Source organism: Nothobranchius furzeri, chromosome 9, assembly GCF_043380555.1.
Source record: "Nothobranchius furzeri strain GRZ-AD chromosome 9, NfurGRZ-RIMD1, whole genome shotgun sequence".
Taxonomy (NCBI): domain Eukaryota; kingdom Metazoa; phylum Chordata; class Actinopteri; order Cyprinodontiformes; family Nothobranchiidae; genus Nothobranchius; species Nothobranchius furzeri.
The window spans coordinates 12,388,085-12,407,122 of NC_091749.1; the positions used below are offsets into that span (position 1 = coordinate 12,388,085).

Here is a 19,038-nt window from a genome sequence, read left to right on the forward strand (position 1 = left end):
TTCTTTACCACTGCCTCAATAATACACTTCAGTTAACAGTTCTTTAGCTCTTCACTTAGGGAAAAACAAAGAACAAAAAACAAACTAAAATTACTGAATGATGCATATTCAAAATATGTGTACATGTAACAGAAAAAAACTGCTCACAATCCACTTAACAGTGAAGCAAACTTAATAGCAGTAAAATCTCAATGTAAACAACATCTAAAAGTTGAGAGCAAAACTGAAATTTAAATGCCTTCCCATGGAGCCAACCACCTCATTTGCACAACAATGAGCTTTTCTTACATGCTTAATTTTGTCTTGAGGTTTTGCGCTTTTCTGGATAGTTGAGTGGCATGCAACTCCATTACCACCTTCTGAAGCACCTCAAAAGTGTAGCGGAGCTGTGATGGGTAAGTCATGTTCAAACTGTAAAAAAGTCCAAAGAGCATGGCTGTTGCAAGTGCCACATTGTCCAGATCCTGGAGAATGACCATACCCTCAATGATGATTCCAACATCTGACATGCCATTGTCTGGTGCATCTCTGTTGATGTAGATGCCCACTGTGGTTTTCTCAATAGCAATCATTGCAGTGGCCTCAGTAAGGTCCTGGTGAAAAAGAGAAAACATTTTAAGTTTTTGTTTTTTCCAACCATATTTATATATAATGTTTGCAGTTTCACTTTTAGTTACACATGTGTAATCGGAAGGTTGCAGGTTTGATCCTGGCTCCGGACAGAGAATTCAGCTGTTGTGTCCTTGGGCAAGACACTTAACCCACCTTGCCTGCTGGTGGTGGTCAGAGGGACCGGTGGCACCAGTGCTCGGCAGCCTTGCCTTTGTCAGTGCGCCCCAGGGCAGCTGTGGCTACATCGTAGCTCATCACCACCAGTGTGTGAAAGTGTGTGTGAATGGATGAATGATACACTTTAGAGTCCTTACACTGAAAGGAGGTATACAAGTGTGGGTCATTTATCATTTGTGGGCAGAATAGCAGTTAAAGAGTGCCCTGCAATTCTGCTTTAACCATCAACATGGGGGGGGGGGGGGGGTTACAAGGACACTTGGCGCGCCACTGCAAAATACATATAGCAGAAACCCTGAAGAGTCTACAAGATTTCATTTTGGTTTTCTTGGAAAGATATTTGGCCCACAACAGACCCGGTTATGTGTTTTTGCTTCTGTTAGTTGAAAAATATGAGAGAGGCCCCTTAAGAAAATAATTGTGAATTAAATTACAGTTGCAATATTGAAGAAAAAAATAAAATTCACTATTGGATAACTTTCCAGAATAGTTCGGCCCTAGCTGGGATCAAACCTGCAACCTTCCGATTACTGGACAACCCGCTGAACCTGTTGAGCTACTGCTGCCCATAAAAGGACACACTTTGTTAGAAACTATTAAACCAAAAATGATTAAAAATAAAAGACCCTGTCTTTCCAAAACAATAGATGCAATGACCTATCCAGTGTCAACAACCAAGACTGCACTTCAGTAATGCAGGATTTGCCCCAGAAAATGAGTTAAGCCTGGCTGATTCGGCCGTCAGAGAAGGGGGTGGGTGTTGTGCGCTCCGTCCCGCAGCGCTCCTCCGTGAGTAGGGGATTGCACTTTCCGCTGCTGTTTCTCACCAATATCAGCTGATGGAGGGCTCTAGTTTTGTTGCGCCGTTCATGTCAGCGGACACTGTAGGGTCGGGGAAGGAGGGCGGGGCATGACGCTTAGCCTGTCGGGCCCGCCAGGCTAATTAAGCGCTGGGGGAAACCCTGGTAATGATAATAAATACAGTTGTACATTTCTTAACCTTGATATATTGAGCCTGGAAAAATCGAGTTCATTTTTATCTATCGTACGATTAATTGATTTGATTATCGTCCCAGCCCTGTGACACATGTAACATTTTATTTCCAATATCAGCACAGACATCACCTTTTCCAAACATAAGGAGGGCAAATGGGTTACCGAGTTAAATTGATGCATTTTGAATTTTTGCTAATCCACAATCAACTCAAAACACTCACCACAAATTCCTGCACCAAGTCATCCGGATTCTCATTAAGATAGATGCAGAGACCTTTGATGAGGGACTCCCTTCGAACATCAGTGTCATCCTTAAGGATTTTAACACAGAAAATAGATTTTGGTAAATGGTCTGTATTTATATAGCATCTTCTAGAGTCCAAGATCCTCCAAGGCACTACGCTACAAAAGTTTAGCACACACAGACGCGCACGTGCACACACACACACACACACAAAGCGATTAGTCACAATGTAGCTGCAACAGCTGTTGGACAATTATCATATAAAAATGATAAAACAATGCATTCAGTAGAATTAGTCCACACACACAAAAAAATTTCATTACATTGGATGTTTTACTAAATGCATGCAATGCATCTACAAAGGTTCTTACCGTCATTGTGGCAGTTATGCATTTAAGCTTTTTGCCCTGCTCCCCAGATCGCTTTGCAAACACTCTCAGCAAACTTTCAGACAGAAGGTCCAGCTGTGACAGAAATCGTGACTGTAGAGGCATGGTTGTGATGCGCTTAAACTCTGCATTTATCTGAAGGACACAATGTTTAGTTAGTAGCACAGCCCACAGAATTTAAAAGACATTTGTAACATTAAAACCACACTTGCCTGCCATATGATTGCATTTACTGTGCATAGTTTGTCATTAGTAGTCTGCGATCAAACATTTTGGAGACACATCCCAAAAAAGGTGAAACATTACCATTCAGGGTTTCCCCCAGGGCTTTACAAACCTGGCAGGCTGTCAGGCTTTGCTTTGAGCCCCACACGACGAATGGTACAGAAAACGACCTGTGTACTACACGGTCTGCCGTGCTTAAGCCTAATTTATACTTCTCCGTCCGCGTCTGGACGGACGCACGCAACGCCATCATCAGTCTTTTCTAGGGCTCCCCAGCTGGCTCGCAAGGACGGACGGAGTCGAGCTCTTTCTAAACACCTGTACATTGAGGCAGAGAACACAAGCTTGTGATTGATCTAGACGTTGTTGTTGTCAACAGCGCCGCCATTGCACCCTCAAAAACAGAGAGCTGAGGATATTTAGCAGCAGACACGGAGCAGATTGAAGAAACCCTCTCGAAAAAATTATATAAATATGAAAGTTTTATTCTCCCGTGCCTGGAAGATTGAAAAGATGCGCAGCAAGCGGGTTTTTTTTTGTGGACGGAAATGACGGGAAACATGGGTTTAGAGGTGGAGAGCGCATGAAGAGGTGGAGGAGGATGAGTGACAAATCTGTCCGTGTCAAAAAGTCTTAAATACATAAAAACACAATATAAACACACTATCTTACACCCTCTGTTGCCTTGGCGGGGAATTGCTTTGCAACACTCCCCAGGAGACAGAGAAGTATGAGGGCAAATTGTCTTTGTCCATGCGTGCATGTCTCTCCCTCCTGGAGCTGACAGAGAAGTATAAATTAGGCTTTAGAAAGTTTTCTGGGGGAAACCCTGCCATTATACATTAATGCGTTTGACAATGCTAGTCAAGGCTTTTTTCAATTACCTCTGCTGCCTCAAAAAGAGCTGGCCATCTCTCTTGTACCTCACTGATCATTGGAGCATCATAGATCACTTCTTGTCTTCTTAAGGCAAATGTTCTGCTCATCTTTTCTCTAATCATTTCTCTGTTGTTGCGCTTCTTTACATCAGAAAGCAGTTCAATCCTCAGCTTCTCAAGGGAATTCTCACTATCTCCGAGTGGAAAAGAGGGGCAGTAATCTACTTCACCCCTCTTTGGTTTCTTGACGTCAAAAGCAGGGGAACATTTCCCAGATGGTTTATTTTTCAAAGAATTGACACACACTTCAGGACATCCTACTTTCCGAAGCTGAGTGCGGTAGTTTGACAATTTGTATTTTAGGCTCATCTTCCATCCTGCATAGCCACTGGGTGAGCCTCTTTCTTTTAAACATGGATGCTTCAGGATGAGTGCCTCTGCAACTTGGTCAAACTTTTCATCTGTGAGATAGACTGTGTGCTTGACTATCTCCTGGATCAATCCTTCCAGTATGTCAGACTTCAGCTTTGGATCAGGGATCAATAGCATCCCATTTTCTCTGAAAGCTACATGGGCCTTCCCAAGCTTAACTTCAGCATCATATGTGAAACGAGGAACACAGAACAAATCTGGCCATGAAGATCGTGATGACAGAGACTCTGGAGATGACAGAATCACTGTGCTGTCACCTGAACTGGACAAGGTGTAATCAGGAGCACTAGTTGATGGAAATGAAAAGCTGTCTTCAGCTTGGTCTTGAGGTTGGCAAGATGTGTAAACAACTTTTATTGTTGTCTTGTTTTCTATTTCTTCCATAGAGGTTAAGTTCACAAACTCGTTTCCAAAAAGCACATCCATGAATTGTAGTCTGAATGGTTCAGTTATTTTACACTGAGTCTTTACTTCAGTCTCCAGTTCAGCAACAGTTGAAGGCAGACCAGCAGCAATCCTGACCCTCTGACTGCTGTCCGGTCCAAGGATGACTCTAAGAATGGCTTGAGTTGTCATGGTCGTACTTCACACTCTGTTGCAAAAGAATAAGAAAATGGAATTATGATCTGTTTAAAAAAAACTTCTTAATCCCCAAAATGTGATCTTATACAACAATATAGTTGAAAATCTGATAACTAAACTCGGAAAAATACATGTTAATATCAACTTGTCAAAGGTGTACCAGTCTTCAATACCACAATAAAAAACGGTTGTGTAAAGGGTTTCACATGCACGTTAGTATGTGACAGCAGACGTAAGGGTAATATTTTTAAACTGTTTCCCCCAAAAATCCTTTCATTCCTTTCACCAAAGTTATGAGCTAATAAAGTGTCAAGCCCGTCACCATTTCTCAAACACACAAGATTAAACCCAGCGATAATGTTTAGAGACGAAGGAGATCACAGGACAGATTTACCTTTAACTTGCTGCTGGAGCACCTAAATTTATAATATAGAATGTTTGTTTTGACAAGAAGTGTGCTATAGGCTCAAACAGAATCGAAAGAGTACTCCCAGGGTTTTCATATATTGTTTTAGAACGTATGTAACATGTTTTTATTGAATTTCATATCATTTACTTGAAATACTTTAACACACATTGCTACAGTGATCACAGAAGCAGTAGAAAATGAAGACTGAGATGAATGGAAGAGTATTTAAAAAGATGAGCAGAGGAGGGAATATACCATATAAGGAATAAACCATGAGGATGGAGAGATAAAGGAAAGAGAAAAGAACAGATTGAACAAGAACAGAAGACAACTGGAGACTGAAAAAACGAAATGGAACATACTGAAAAACAGGGAATAAAATATGTAAAAAATATGAGATGAGGATCAAATTAAAGCTGCAAAAGGGGAGAAATAGAGCCCACAGTCATGTGTTTAAAAAATAATTCCAAACCATGTTAACGTCCAGATTTTTTAAAACAATAGCTTTAGTTTGAATTATGTAAAAATAAACCCTGGGCCCACTTTTTAAAACTGTATGCACCCATTGGCCCAGTTATTTTAAATATCTTACCCAACAACACAGATTGCTCTCTTCAAGGTCACCATCCGCACACCTTTAACAACATAGGCAGCCAGGGGATACTCATCAAGCAGTTCAGAGACTTCCACAAGATTGAATTCTCGTGCCGGAGATGGTGTCAGCTGAAAGGCTCCATAATGCTCACAATACCATCCACACAGCAATTTCAACACAAAAAATAGTCTTTGCTGGAGAATGCATATTTGATGGATTTCCCCAAATTCAGGCAAGCCACCAACAGATCCATATGCCACTATCATACCTGGTCTGTACTGCATTCCCTTGCTGAAAACATTTTTTGCTATGTGTATTTCAGATATGTCAGGATTTCTCAGTTTAACAGCCTGAGCTAGCTCGTCCTTCAAAATATGTAATGGGACAGTGGATACATCTGACACATCCAACAGTGGTTTATCAATTTCTGAAGAGGACAGGTGGTAACCAATCATAAACTGATGTTTTACAGCTAAAGTCAGTGGAATGTTTTTAAAGCAACTGGTGTGCTTTGCCACTTTTTTAAAGAAACTGTGCTTAGCTTCAAACCTGATGGTCCAAAGTCCCACGAGAGGCCCAAAAAACTGTATCAGTTCTGGGTAATGCTCTATGTAGTGGTGTTTGGGCAGCAGTTTTTTGTTGGGAAACACTTCTTTAAACCTCTGTCTATGGTCTGAAATTTTGCTCTCAAGGTAAGCAATAGACTCGTCAGTGTGAACTGGGGCAACCACTAGCTCAACAATCTTTTTTAGGTCCAACAACACCTGCCATACTGGCTCATTTTCCGGAATCTTGGGGCCAATAAGAAATGGGAGCAATCTTAACAAGCACCAATTTTCATGAGCATTACCCCCTATGGTGTTTCTGCTTGAAAGGTTTTGTGGTAAAGTGTGAGGCTTGTTGGTTTTGTCTGTCCACTTGTATGGAAAGTTAAGAATGGAACAGTTTATATCATCCAAGGTGATATACTTCTTTGAAATCAGTAATGTGAGGCAATGTGCAATTTCAACAGGCACTATGCCTTCAAATAGGTCGTGAGCAATGTCAGGAGGGTAGCCACTGACAAAATGAAAATGAGAAAGTGTGTTGGTCACAGGACAACCTCTTTTAACTCCAAAGGAGCTGCTACCACTACCTAGGGCTGCTTTGACATGGGCTTCATGCACTTCCTTATTTCGGAGGCTGAAAGTCCCTGACCTAATCTCATGCAACTGAATGTCTGAAGCTGGTGCTGTACAAAAACGACAAATGAAGTGGCCTGTAAAGTTCTCAACAAAGCCTGCTAATCCATGTGCTCCCAAATTGTCAGCAACAACAGTCTGCACTGTACCCTTCACAAATTTTCCCAGTTGTGGAATAAAAATGCCATCAACTTCCAAAGTTCTTAGGTCACGTAATAGGGGCCGTAAAACCTTATCATAACCAAATGACTTTACATTGTTTGTTGGACACAAAATGGCCAAGAGGATTGAGGTTAAATTGGAATGAGACCCTGGGGGTAGGTTATTCAGAATCCAATAGACAGCACAAAGTTTGTGAGTTTTGCGGGAAGTGCCCAAAGGGTTACAGACCTCAAAATCATCAACATACAAAGTAATAGATAAACTTAGGTCTTCACCTGACAACAACCCGTTTTTCTTGTAATGCAGGCCATCTTTATAAGACTTGTACAAAATTTCTTTTCCGGCCTCTGTGTCTCTGTGCGTTTCGTGATCAGTAACAATCTTGTCCACAATATCCTTCCTACTCAGGAGCACTCCAAGGGATTTTAGGATCGGGATATACTGCAATGTTTTGTTCTCTTTTGGATCTAATATATATTCAACTGGTTCCACAACATTAAAGTTAGCCTTGTAATATTGCTTTCGTTGATGTGTAGAACTCAAAGTGCCACCCTTCTCAATGGCCTTATTTAGAGGACTTGCAGAGCACAGAGAGGAAATTATCTCCTCTATTACACTTCTGTCAACTTGGAGCGCGTACTTCTGAAAAATGTCCACTAGAACACTTTCAGTATATGGTTTTGAGAGACAATCGGTTAAGTGGTGAAGTTCTACCAAAAAATCATTGATTGCTTTGCTTGGTACAATGGAAAAATTTTCTAATTTTAACAAAGATGCAGCTAAAGTCCACGTAATTCTATCTGGGGGGTCATTTGGAGCATCAGTACTGCTATCTTGTGGATCATGGTCATCAATGTCACTGTCCAAATTAATAGCAGCAGATTCTGGACAAACAATTGTGGCTGATACTACTATTCCAGGTTTAAAATCTTTTAGTGAATAAGATCTGTGTCTCCTGCTCTTGTGGGATTTAAAGGATCCTAAAATGTTTGAATGAAAATTGCAATCCAAAAACATACAAGTTACAACCTCATTTTTCTTTAAGTGTGCATTGATGTGAGTCCAGTAATCCCTATCAGACACAAGATCCTTGCAAGGACACAAATGGCAGGTAAATGTACACCCCCCTAACTGATTACTAGGCTTTGTTGCGTGAAATCTATTTAAATGAATATAGAGTGCATTCCACGTTCGAAAAATGCACGGACAGTTTGTGTGCACACACGGAATACGACTTTTATTTCCGTAAAGCCTATGTCTTACTCTGTAATGCTTTAGAGTATGGGACCTACTTGAAAAAAACTGAGGGGCAGATCTTGCATTGCCACATTTACTCTCTCACTGGAAAGTTCCAAGACCCATTCACTGTGAAAATGAAGAAAACAAAAAAAGAAGGTCAATTAAGAACAAAATTGTGTTTCATATTTCAAGAGTGCAATTTAAAACTATATATAAAACACTGGAACCCCAGGAAACTGCAGGTTTAAAAACAAACAAACAAAAATAAATAAATAAATAGTACAGCTCACCACTTTAACCAAAAAATTAAACATTTTTTATGCATTTTTCTTTCCATTATACTCACCTTGATGATATATTTTTAAAGCATTAAATATGTTTATTATACATGAGGTTTAGTTAAACTCGTATCTAATGTAGATCAAATTTCTATATTTTGCTCACAAACACACTTGGTGCATCCAACTGGTAGCCCTTCATATGACGTGGTACACACTGACCAGCAAGTTGGGTGGGCAAAATATATTCTGATAGTAATAAATTGCAGAAAATGTTGTACACATTTTCTTCCCTAATTTGTAATTCTAAAGTGAATGAATAAAAAAATATCTTTAGCAATAGATTTAAAAATGTAATGACTAAGATTATACTCATTTACTTTCAAAAACAAAATGTATTATTGCTTGTGCGAACTTATGTTTTGTAGTCCATTTGAGAACTACAAATGGTGACGTGAGATGACGTCAGACACCAGCAGTGGAAAGAACGTGGCGGACAGTGTTTTTATGGCTGTGTCTCAATTCAGGGTCTGCATCCTTCGTCGGCCAGTTACGTCACTAGGCCTGTCCCAATTCGACGACTTCTTCAAATGCAGTCGACGAATCCGGCCTTCTTTTCACCTGTATGAAGGATGGGTCTGGTGTATCCGTCAGCGGTTTACATTTCCAAAGATGCCTTGCGGGCCGGACGGCAGAACTTTTAAAAACAATGGCGGACAGTGAAGCGGGAGCTGTCAGAGAGGATTGCTCATATAAACGTCAGCATAAACTTGAAAACTGTTAGGTTAAGGACTGTTTGTGATACATGAACGTTATTGTAGTTTGAAATGTTACAGTAAAAGTGCTTGTATTGCGGTCTCGGCTCGTATGTTCAGCCGCTAGGTGTCGTACTTCTCCCGCTACGTTTTCCCCGATTTTAATAGAAGTTTGTATTTTAGGGACAAAAGAGAAAACCACAGACTTTATTAAGCTTAGGGCGGAGATGGACCACATGTTCACTGGAGCAAAGTATTCGGCGGCTGTGGCATGGAGGTACAATAACATATCATTTTAAAACTGTCGTTTGAGTTTATTTTTTTCTGCGAAAACATGAAAGGAATAACCCGTTGTCCTCTTTTCTCTTCCTGTTTTTTTGCTTACATGTTTGTTAAGACTATTCTGGAGAAAATGGGCATCCAGGAGAAGGTGACAGCGATGACCAGCTTCTGGAGCTGATCAGGGAGGACATGAGGCCGCAGAGGGAGGCAGAGCAGCAAAGGGCACAGGAGAGAAGGGAGAATTTTGACAGGCTTTTTACTTTGCTAGAAAAAATGGTTAAGAACGATTAAACATGTACATATGAAAGAAATATCTAAATAAAATCTGTATTCAACTCTTGAATTTTATTTTTGTTTACAAATGTGAAATGTTTAATATTACAGGGTATCCCCTGAGTCTTGAAAAGTCTTAAAAGGTGATAAATCGGTTTTGGTCAAATTAAGACCCTTAGAAAGATATTAAAAACTATTATCACATCTTTGCTCTGCTTGTCGAAAGTATTTTCTCTGTATTAGCTCTCCAACAGTCAAGGAAATGATTAAAAGGCAAAACTTCGAGCTCCATCGCTTAAAGTTCCTTTTCCTTTCTGCTCAGCGCTTCCACGGTTGCTTGGCGACGGAACGTTCGCCGAGGGAGTGGCGGGAATTAATGAAGGCTAGGCCTGTCCAAATTCACAGCCGTTAACATCAGGTCTACTCTGCTGACGGAGGACCCAGCCCATGTCGGCCGAGTAGGCTGGGTCCTTCAAAGGATGCAGACCCTGAATTGAGACACAGCGTGTAAGTGAAAGGAGGCTTTTAGTTAAAAAAGGTTCACAGTCAGACATGTGGACTTGATTTGATAACGCTGCCCTCTCGCACCACACTTATAGCAGCAAAATGGCAAGCTTGTGGGAGCCGGTCACGTCTGCATGCTAAAATTCGACCAGGCTCCCGCTAGCTTGTCAATTGTCCGAGTAAACTAATCACATGTATCGTTTAAAATATTTAAACACTTGTAGCGGTAACTTATTTAAGCCCCAAAACTCGCCGCTTCAATTGCATATCAGCACAAAATTGATGCTCACCCACCAAGGTCCCAATGCAGAGGTGCCGACAGAAATGAAGGTTAAAAAAAATGCTGCCGCTACCGGCTGCTACCAGCCAAAGGACCCCATAGCTACGCAACAAGGTGCCTGATTGAAAGTCGAACCCCGTAGTAAAAATATTAAACTTCAGCAAATTTTAGAGATGATTTAACGTTTTGTGCTTACCACAAAATGTTGAAGCCACAATTTGTCAGCTGACTCCAGGTTGAACATGAAAAGATGTCTCTCAATCTGCAGAAAAAAAGAGGGGGAGGGGTAAACTTATGGCGCAGATGCCAGTAACTGAAACTATTTATTAGATAAATATTAACATAACAGTACGGTTAACACACAATGTGACTGAACTGTAATTTGGTAAAACCAATTTCCATAGAAAATATTATAATATGAGCGCCGTAGTTAAACTAAATGATGTGGACTGAACCAATGTCTAAACGAAATGGCGCAAATTACTTGATAGACAAAACAACATGAGCAAAAATGTTCACAACACTAAATTAACGTTAACATGACATGGCGATGACTCTACAAACATTTAACTGAGGTTTCAACACTTACCACACACAGCAGCAAGCAGCTCCACACACAGACGGTTCTACTGGAAGTGAGATGGACGGTTACCCTTCCCTTTCTACCAGAAATTCAAAGCGCGCAATTTGAGATCACGTGCGGTATCGCGAGATTTAACTGCTTCACTATTGATTCGTTTTACTTCAAGGTGAAGGAAACAATTTCATGTACCCGCTCTGCACATCATGTAGTTTCTACACTATGCATTTACATTTAACTATAACACATGAAGCAATCATGTTTTAAAAAAGCAATATGCTTACATAAATCCAAGAGATGCCCATTTTCATTTTTTCAGTGTACAAGAAGGTAGAATCTATTGAGTTGTAAGTGATCTGAACGTTTCAAGATGATCGCACATTCCTATAGGGGGTAAAACCATGTCCCAAAGGTCACCGGGCCTGGTGTCACTTTAAAGAAGTAGTCCAGTTACACATTTGAGGGCTTATAACTTGGCTTCTGAATGTCCTAGAGCGATCAGGTTTGTTTTAGTGTACTCCAATCAACAGCCCCTACAACCACAAAAAGGAATGGAGACATTAGCACTTATGGTTTTTAAATGGCACCCAGAATTATGTTGCACGAAGCACAATTTCACATCATTCTGGGTCCATTTGTGTGAAAACAAGGTCAAATCAGGCTGAAACGTTACAGGAAGGTAGAATCTACTGAGTTGTAAGTGATCTGAACGTTTCATGATGATAGCACTTTCCTAAGGGGGTCAAACCATGTCCCAAAGGTCACCGGATCTGGTGTCACTTTAAAGAAGTAGTCCAGTTACACATTTGTGGGCTTATAACTTGGCTTCTGAATTTCCTAGAGAGATCATGTTTGTTTTAGGGTACTCCAATCAACAGCCCCTACAACCACAAAAAGGAATGGAGTCATTAGCACTTATGGTTTTTAAATGGCACCCTGAATTATGTTGCACGAAGCACAATTTCACATCATTCTGGGTTCATTTGTGTGAAAACAAGGTCCAATCAGGCTGAAACGTTACAGGAAGGTAGAATCTACTGAGTTGTAAGTGATCTGAACGTTTCATGATGACAGCACTTTCCTAAGGGGGTCAAACCATGTCCCAAAGGTCACCGGATCTGGTGTCAATTTAAAGAAGTAGTCCAGTTACACATTTGTGGGCTTATAACTTGGCTTCTGAATGTCCTAGAGCGATCAGGTTTGTTTTAGTGTACTCCAATCAAAAGCCCCTACTAGCACAAACAGGAATGGAGTCTTTAGCACTTATGGTTTGTAAATGGCACCCAGAATTATGTTGCACGAAGCACAATTTCACATCATTCTGGGTTCATTTGTGTGAAAACAAGGTCCAATCAGGCTGAAACTTTACAGGAAGGTAGAATCTATTGAGTTGTAAGTGATCTGAACGTTTCATGATGATAGCACGTTCCTAAGGGGGTCAAACCATGTCCCAAAGGTCACCGGATCTATTGTCAATTTAAAGAAGTAGTCCAGTTACAAATTTGTGGGCTTATAACTTGTCTTCTGAATGTCCTAGAGAGATCAGGTTTGTTTTAGTGTACTCCAATCAACAGCCCCTACAACCACAAAAAGGAATGGAGTCATTAGCACTTATGGTTTTTAAATGGCACCCAGAATTATGTTTCACGAAGCACAATTTCACATCATTCTGGGTTCATTTGTGTGAAAACAAGGTCCAATCAGGCTGAAACGTTACAGGAAGGTAGAATCTATTGAGTTGTAAGTGATCTGAACGTTTCATGATGATAGCCCTTTCCTAAGGGGGTCAAACCATGTCCCAAAAGTTACCGGATCTGGTGTCAATTTAAAGAAGTAGTCCAGTTACACATTTGTGGGCTTATAACTTGGCTTCTGAATGTCCTAGAGAGATCAGGTTTGTTTTAATGTACTCCAATCAACAGCCCCTACAACCACAAAAAGGAATGGAGTCATTAGCACTTATGGTTTGTAAATGGCACCCAGAATTATGTTGCACGAAGCACAATTTCACATCATTCTGGGTTCATTTGTGTGAAAACAAGGTCAAATCAGGCTGAAACGTTACAGGAAGGTAGAATCTACTGAGTTGTAAGTGATCTGAACGTTTCATGATGATAGCACTTTCCTAAGGGGGTCAAACCATGTCCCAAAGGTCACCGGATCTGGTGTCAATTTAAAGAAGTAGTCCAGTTACAACTTGGGGGCTTATAACTTGGCTTCTGAATGTCCTAGAGAGATCAGGTTTGTTTTAGTGTACTCCAATCAACAGCCCCTACAACCACAAAAAGGAATGGAGTCATTAGCACTTATGGTTTGTAAATGGCACCCAGAATTATGTTGCACGAAGCACAATTTCACATCATTCTGGGTCCATTTGTGTGAAAACAAGGTCCAATCAGGCTGAAACGCTACAAGAAGGTAGAATCTATTGAGTTGTAAGTGATCTGAACGTTTCAAGATGATCGCACATTCCTATAGGGGGTAAAACCATGTCCCAAAGGTCACCGGATCTGGTGTCAATTTAAAGAAGTAATCCAGTTACACATTTGTGGGCTTATAACTTGGCTTCTTAATGTCCTAGAGAGATCAGGTTTGTTTTAGTGTACTCCAATCAACAGCCCCTACAACCACAAAAAGTAATGGAGTCATTAGCACTTATGGTTTGTAAATGGCACCCAGAATTATGTTGCACGAAGCACAATTTCACATTATTCTGGGTCCTTTTGTGTGAAAACAAGGTCCAATCAGGCTGAAACGTTACAAGAAGGTAGAATCTATTGAGTTGTAAGTGATCTGAACGTTTCATGATGATCGCACATTCCTATTGGGGGTCAAACCATGTCCCAAAGGTCACCGGGCCTGGTGTCACTTTAAAGAAGTAGTCCAGTTAAACCTTTGTGGGCTTATAACTTGGCTTCTGAATATCCTAGAGAGGTCAGGTTTGTTTTAGAGTACTCCAATTAGCAGCCCCCATTAACACTAAAAGGAATGGAGTCATTAGCACTTATGGTTTTTAAATGGCACCCAGAATTATGATGCATGAAGCACAATTTCACATCATTCTGGGTCCATTTGTGTGAAAACAAGGTCCAATCAGGCTAAAACGTTACAAGAAGGTAGAATCTATTGAGTTGTAAGTGATCTGAACGTTTCAAGATGATCGCACTTTCCTAAGGGGGTCAAACCATGTCCCAAAGGTCACCGGATCTGGTGTCAATTTAAAGAAGTAGTCCAGTTACACATCTGTGGGCTTATAACTTGGCTTCTGAATGTCCTAGAGAGATCAGATTTGTTTTAGTATACTCCAATCAACAGCCCCTACAACCACAAAAAGGAATGGAGTCATTAGCACTTATGATTTTTAAATGGCACCCAGAATTATGTTGCACGAAGCACAATTTCACATCATTCTGGGTTCATTTGTGTAAAAACAAGGTCCAATCAGGCTGAAACTTTACAAGAAGGTAGAATCTATTGAGTTGTAATTGATCTGAAGTTTCATGATGATAGCACTTTCCTAAGGGGGTCAAACCATGTCCCAAAGGTCACCGGATATGGTGTCAATTTAAAGAAGTAGTCCAGTTACACATTTGTGGGCTTATAACTTGGCTTCTGAATGTCCTAGAGAGATCAGGTTTGTTTTAATTTACTCCAACCAACAGCCCCTACAACCACAAAAAGGAATGGAGTCATTAGCACTTATGGTTTGTAAATGGCACCCAGAATTATGTTGCAAGAAGCACAATTTCACATCATTCTGGGTCCATTTGTGTGAAAACAAGGTCCAATCAGGCTGAAACGTTACAAGAAGGTAGAATCTATTGAGTTGTAAGTGATCTGAACGTTTCATGATGATAGTACTTTCCTAAGGGGGTCAAACCATGTCCCAAAGGTCACAGGATCTGGTGTCAATTTAAAGAAGTAGTCCAGTTACACATTTGTGGGCTTATAACTTGGCTTCTGAATGTCCTAGAGATATCAGGTTTGTTTTAGTATACTCCAATCAACAGCCCCTACAACCTCAAAAAGAAATGGAGTCATTAGCACTTATGGTTTTTAAATGGCACCCAGAATTATGTTGCACGAAGCACAATTTCACATCATTCTGGGTCCTTTTGTGTGAAAACAAGGTCCAATCAGGCTGAAACGTTACAAGAAGGTAGAATCTATTGAGTTGTAAGTGATCTGAACGTTTCATGATGATCGCACATTCCTATTGGGGGTCAAACCATGTCCCAAAGGTCACCGGGCCTGGTGTCACTTTAAAGAAGTAGTCCAGTTACACCTTTGTGGGCTTATAACTTGGCTTCTGAATATCCTAGAGAGATCAGGTTTGTTTTAGTGTACTCCAGTCAACATCCCCTACAACCAAAAAAAGGAATGGAGTCATTAGCACTTATGGTTTTTAAATGGCACCCAGAATTATAAGCACAAACAAACCTGACCTCTCTAGGAACATAATTCTGGGTGCCATTTAAAAACCATAAGTGCTATTGACTCCATTCCTTTTTGAGGTTGTAGGGGCTGTTGGTTGGAGTACATTAAAACAAACCTGATCTCTCTAGGATATTCAGAAGCCAAGTTATAAGCCCACAAATGTGTAACTGGACTACTTCTTTAAAGTGACACCAGGCCCGGTGACATTTGAGACATGGTTTTACCCCCTTAGGAAAGTGCGATCATCTTGAAACGTTCAGATCACTTACAACTCAATAGATTCTACCTTCTTGTAACGTTTCAGCCTGATTGGACCTTGTTTTCACACAAATGGACCCAGAATGATGTGAAATTGTGCTTCATGCAACATAATTCTGGGTGCCATTTACAAACCATAAGTGCTAATGACTCCATTCCTTTTTGTGGTTGTAGGGTCTGTGGATTGGAGTACATTAAAACAAACCTGATCGCTCTAGGACATTCAGAAGCCAAGTTATAAGCCCAGAAATGTATAACTGGACTACTTCTTTAAAGTGACACCAGGCCCGGTGACATTTGGGACATGGTTTTACCCCCTATAGGAATGTGCGATCATCATGAAACGTTCAGGTCACTTACAACTCAATAGATTAACCTTCTTGTAACGTTTCAGCCTGATTGGACCTTGTTTTCACACAAATGAACCCAGAATGATGTGAAATTGTGCTTCGTGCAACATAATTCTGGGTGCCATTTAAAAACCATAAGTGCTAATGACTCCATTCCTTTTAGTGGTAATGGGGGCTGTTAATTGGAGTACTCTAAAACAAACCTGATCTCTCTAGGACATTCAGAAGCCAAGTTATAAGCCCACAAATGTGTAACTGGACTACTTATTTAAAGTGACACCAGGCCCGGTGACCTTTGGGACATGGTTTGACCCCCTATAGGAATGTGCGATCATCATGAAACGTTCAGATCACTTACAACTCAATAGATTCTACCTTCTTGTAACGTTTCAGCCTGATTGGACCTTGTTTTCACACAAATGGACCCAGAATGATGTGAAATTGTGCTTCGTGCAACATAATTCTGGGTGCCATTTAAAAACCATAAGTGCTAATGACTCCATTCCTTTTAGTGGTAATGGGGGCTGTTAACTGGAGTACTCTAAAACAAACCTGATCTCTCTAGGACATTCAGAAGCCAAGTTATAAGCCCACAAATGTGTAACTGGACTACTTCTTTAAAGTGACACCAGGCCCGGTGACCTTTGGGACATGGTTTTACCCCCTATAGGAATGTGCGATCATCATGAAATGTTCAGATCACTTACAACTCAATAGATTCTACCTTCTTGTAACGTTTCAGCCTTATTGGACCTTGTTTTCACACAAATGGACCAAGAATGATGTGAAATTGTGCTTCGTGCAACATAATTCTGGGTGCCATTTACAAACCATAAGTGCTAATGACTCCATTCCTTTTTGTGGTTGTAGGGGCTGTTGGTTGGAGTACATTAAAGCAAACCTGATCTCTCTAGGACATTCAGAAGCCAAGTTATAAGCCCACAAATGTGTAACTGGACTACTTTAAATTGACACCAGATCCGGTGACCTTTGGGACATGGTTTGACCCCCTTAGGAAAGGGCTATCATCTTGAAACGTTCAGATCACTTACAACTCAATAGATTCTACCTTCCTGTAACGTTTCAGCCTGATTGGACCTTGTTTTCACACAAATGGACCCAGAATGATGTGAAATTGTGCTTCGTGCAACATAATTCTGGGTGCCATTTACAAACCATAAGTGCTAATGACTCCATTCCTTTTTGTGGTTGTAGGGGCTGTAGGTTGGAGTACATTAAAGCAAACCTGATCTCTCTAGGACATTCAGAAGCCAAGTTATAAGCCCACAAATGTGTAACTGGACTACTTTAAATTGACACCAGATCTGGTGACCTTTGGGACATGGTTTGACCCCCTTAGGAAAGGGCTATCATCTTGAACCGTTCAGATCACTTACAACTCAATAGATTCTACCTTCCTGTAACGTTTCAGCCTGATTGGACCTTGTTTTCACACAAATGGACCCAGAATGATGTGAAATTGTGCTTCGTGCAACATAATTCTGGGTGCCATTTACAAACCATAAGTGCTAATGACTCCATTCCTTTTTGTGGTTGTAGGGGCTGTTGATTGGAGTACACTAAAACAAACCTGATCTCTCTAGGACATTCAGAAGCCAAGTTATAAGCCCACAAATGTGTAACTGGACTACTTTAAATTGACACCAGATCCGGTGAACTTTGGGACATGGTTTGACCCCCTTAGGAAAGTGCTATCATCATGAAACGTTCAGATCACTTACAACTCAATAGATTCTACCTTCCTGTAACGTTTCAGCCTGATTGGACCTTGTTTTCACACAAATGAACCCAGAATGATGTGAAATTGTGCTTCGTGCAACATAATTCTGGGTGCCATTTAAAAACCATAAGTGCTAATGACTCCATTCCTTTTGGTGGTTCTAGGGGCTGTTGGTTGGAGTAAATTAAAACAAACCTGATCTCTCTAGGACATTCAGAAGCCAAGTTATAAGCCCACAAATGTGTAACTGGACTACTTCTTTAAATTGACACCAGATCCGGTGACCTTTGGGACATGGTTTGACCCCCTTAGGAAAGTGCGATCATCTTGAAACGTTCAGATCACTTACAACTCAATAGATTCTACCTTCTTGTAACGTTTCAGCCTGATTGGACCTTGTTTTCACACAAATGGACCCAGAATGATGTGAAATTGTGCTTAATGCAACATAATTCTGGGTGCCATTTACAAACCATAAGTGCTAATGACTCCATTCCTTTTTGTGGTTGTAGGGGCTGTTGATTGGAGTACATTAAAACAAACCTGATCTCTCTTGGACATTCAGAAGCCAAGTTATAAGCCCACAAATGTGTAACTGGACTACTTCTTTAAAGTGACACCAGGCCCGGTGACATTTGAGACATGGTTTTACCCCCTTAGGAAAGTGCGATCATCTTGAAACGTTCAGATCACTTACAACTCAATAGATTCTACCTTCTTGTAACGTTTCAGCCTGATTGGACCTTGTTTTCACACAAATGGACCGGGAATGATGTGAAATTGTGCTTCATGCAAAATAATTCTGGGTGCCATTTACAAACCATAAGTGCTAATGACTCCATTCCTTTTTGTGGTTGTAGGGGCTGTGGATTGGAGTACTTAAAAACAAACCTGATCTCTCTAGGACATTCAGAAGCCAAGTTATAAGCCCACAAATGTGTAACTGGACTACTTCTTTAAAGTGACACCAGGCCCGGTGACATTTGGGACATGGTTTTACCCCCTATAGGAATGTGCGATCATCATGAAACGTTCAGGTCACTTACAACTCAATAGATTCTACCTTCTTGTAACGTTTCAGCCTGATTGGACCTTGTTTTCACACAAATGAACCCAGAATAATGTGAAATTGTGCTTCGTGCAACATAATTCTGGGTGCCATTTAAAAACCATAAGTGC

The 19,038-nt window shown here is 40.7% G+C and overlaps 1 protein-coding gene and 1 long non-coding RNA gene across 2 annotated transcripts; both read right to left on the reverse strand.

Annotated features, from left to right (window-relative positions):
* Positions 1-284: 284 nt before the first annotated feature.
* LOC139071635 (sterile alpha motif domain-containing protein 3-like) lies at positions 285-6,714 on the reverse strand. The gene is made up of 4 exons (XM_070554424.1): positions 3,528-6,714; positions 2,401-2,553; positions 2,007-2,096; positions 285-593 (listed from the first exon to the last, which is right to left on the reverse strand). Exons 1-4 carry the CDS (start codon positions 4,527-4,529, stop codon positions 285-287), a joined length of 1,554 nt encoding a protein of 517 aa, XP_070410525.1. The 5' UTR covers positions 4,530-6,714.
* A 1,464-nt stretch (positions 6,715-8,178) lies between these two features.
* Positions 8,179-11,156, reverse strand: LOC139071657 (uncharacterized). The gene is made up of 3 exons (XR_011521485.1): positions 11,083-11,156; positions 10,690-10,755; positions 8,179-8,247 (listed from the first exon to the last, which is right to left on the reverse strand). It is a non-coding gene; the product is annotated as an uncharacterized lncRNA (long non-coding RNA).
* Between the last annotated feature and the right edge of the window lie 7,882 nt (positions 11,157-19,038).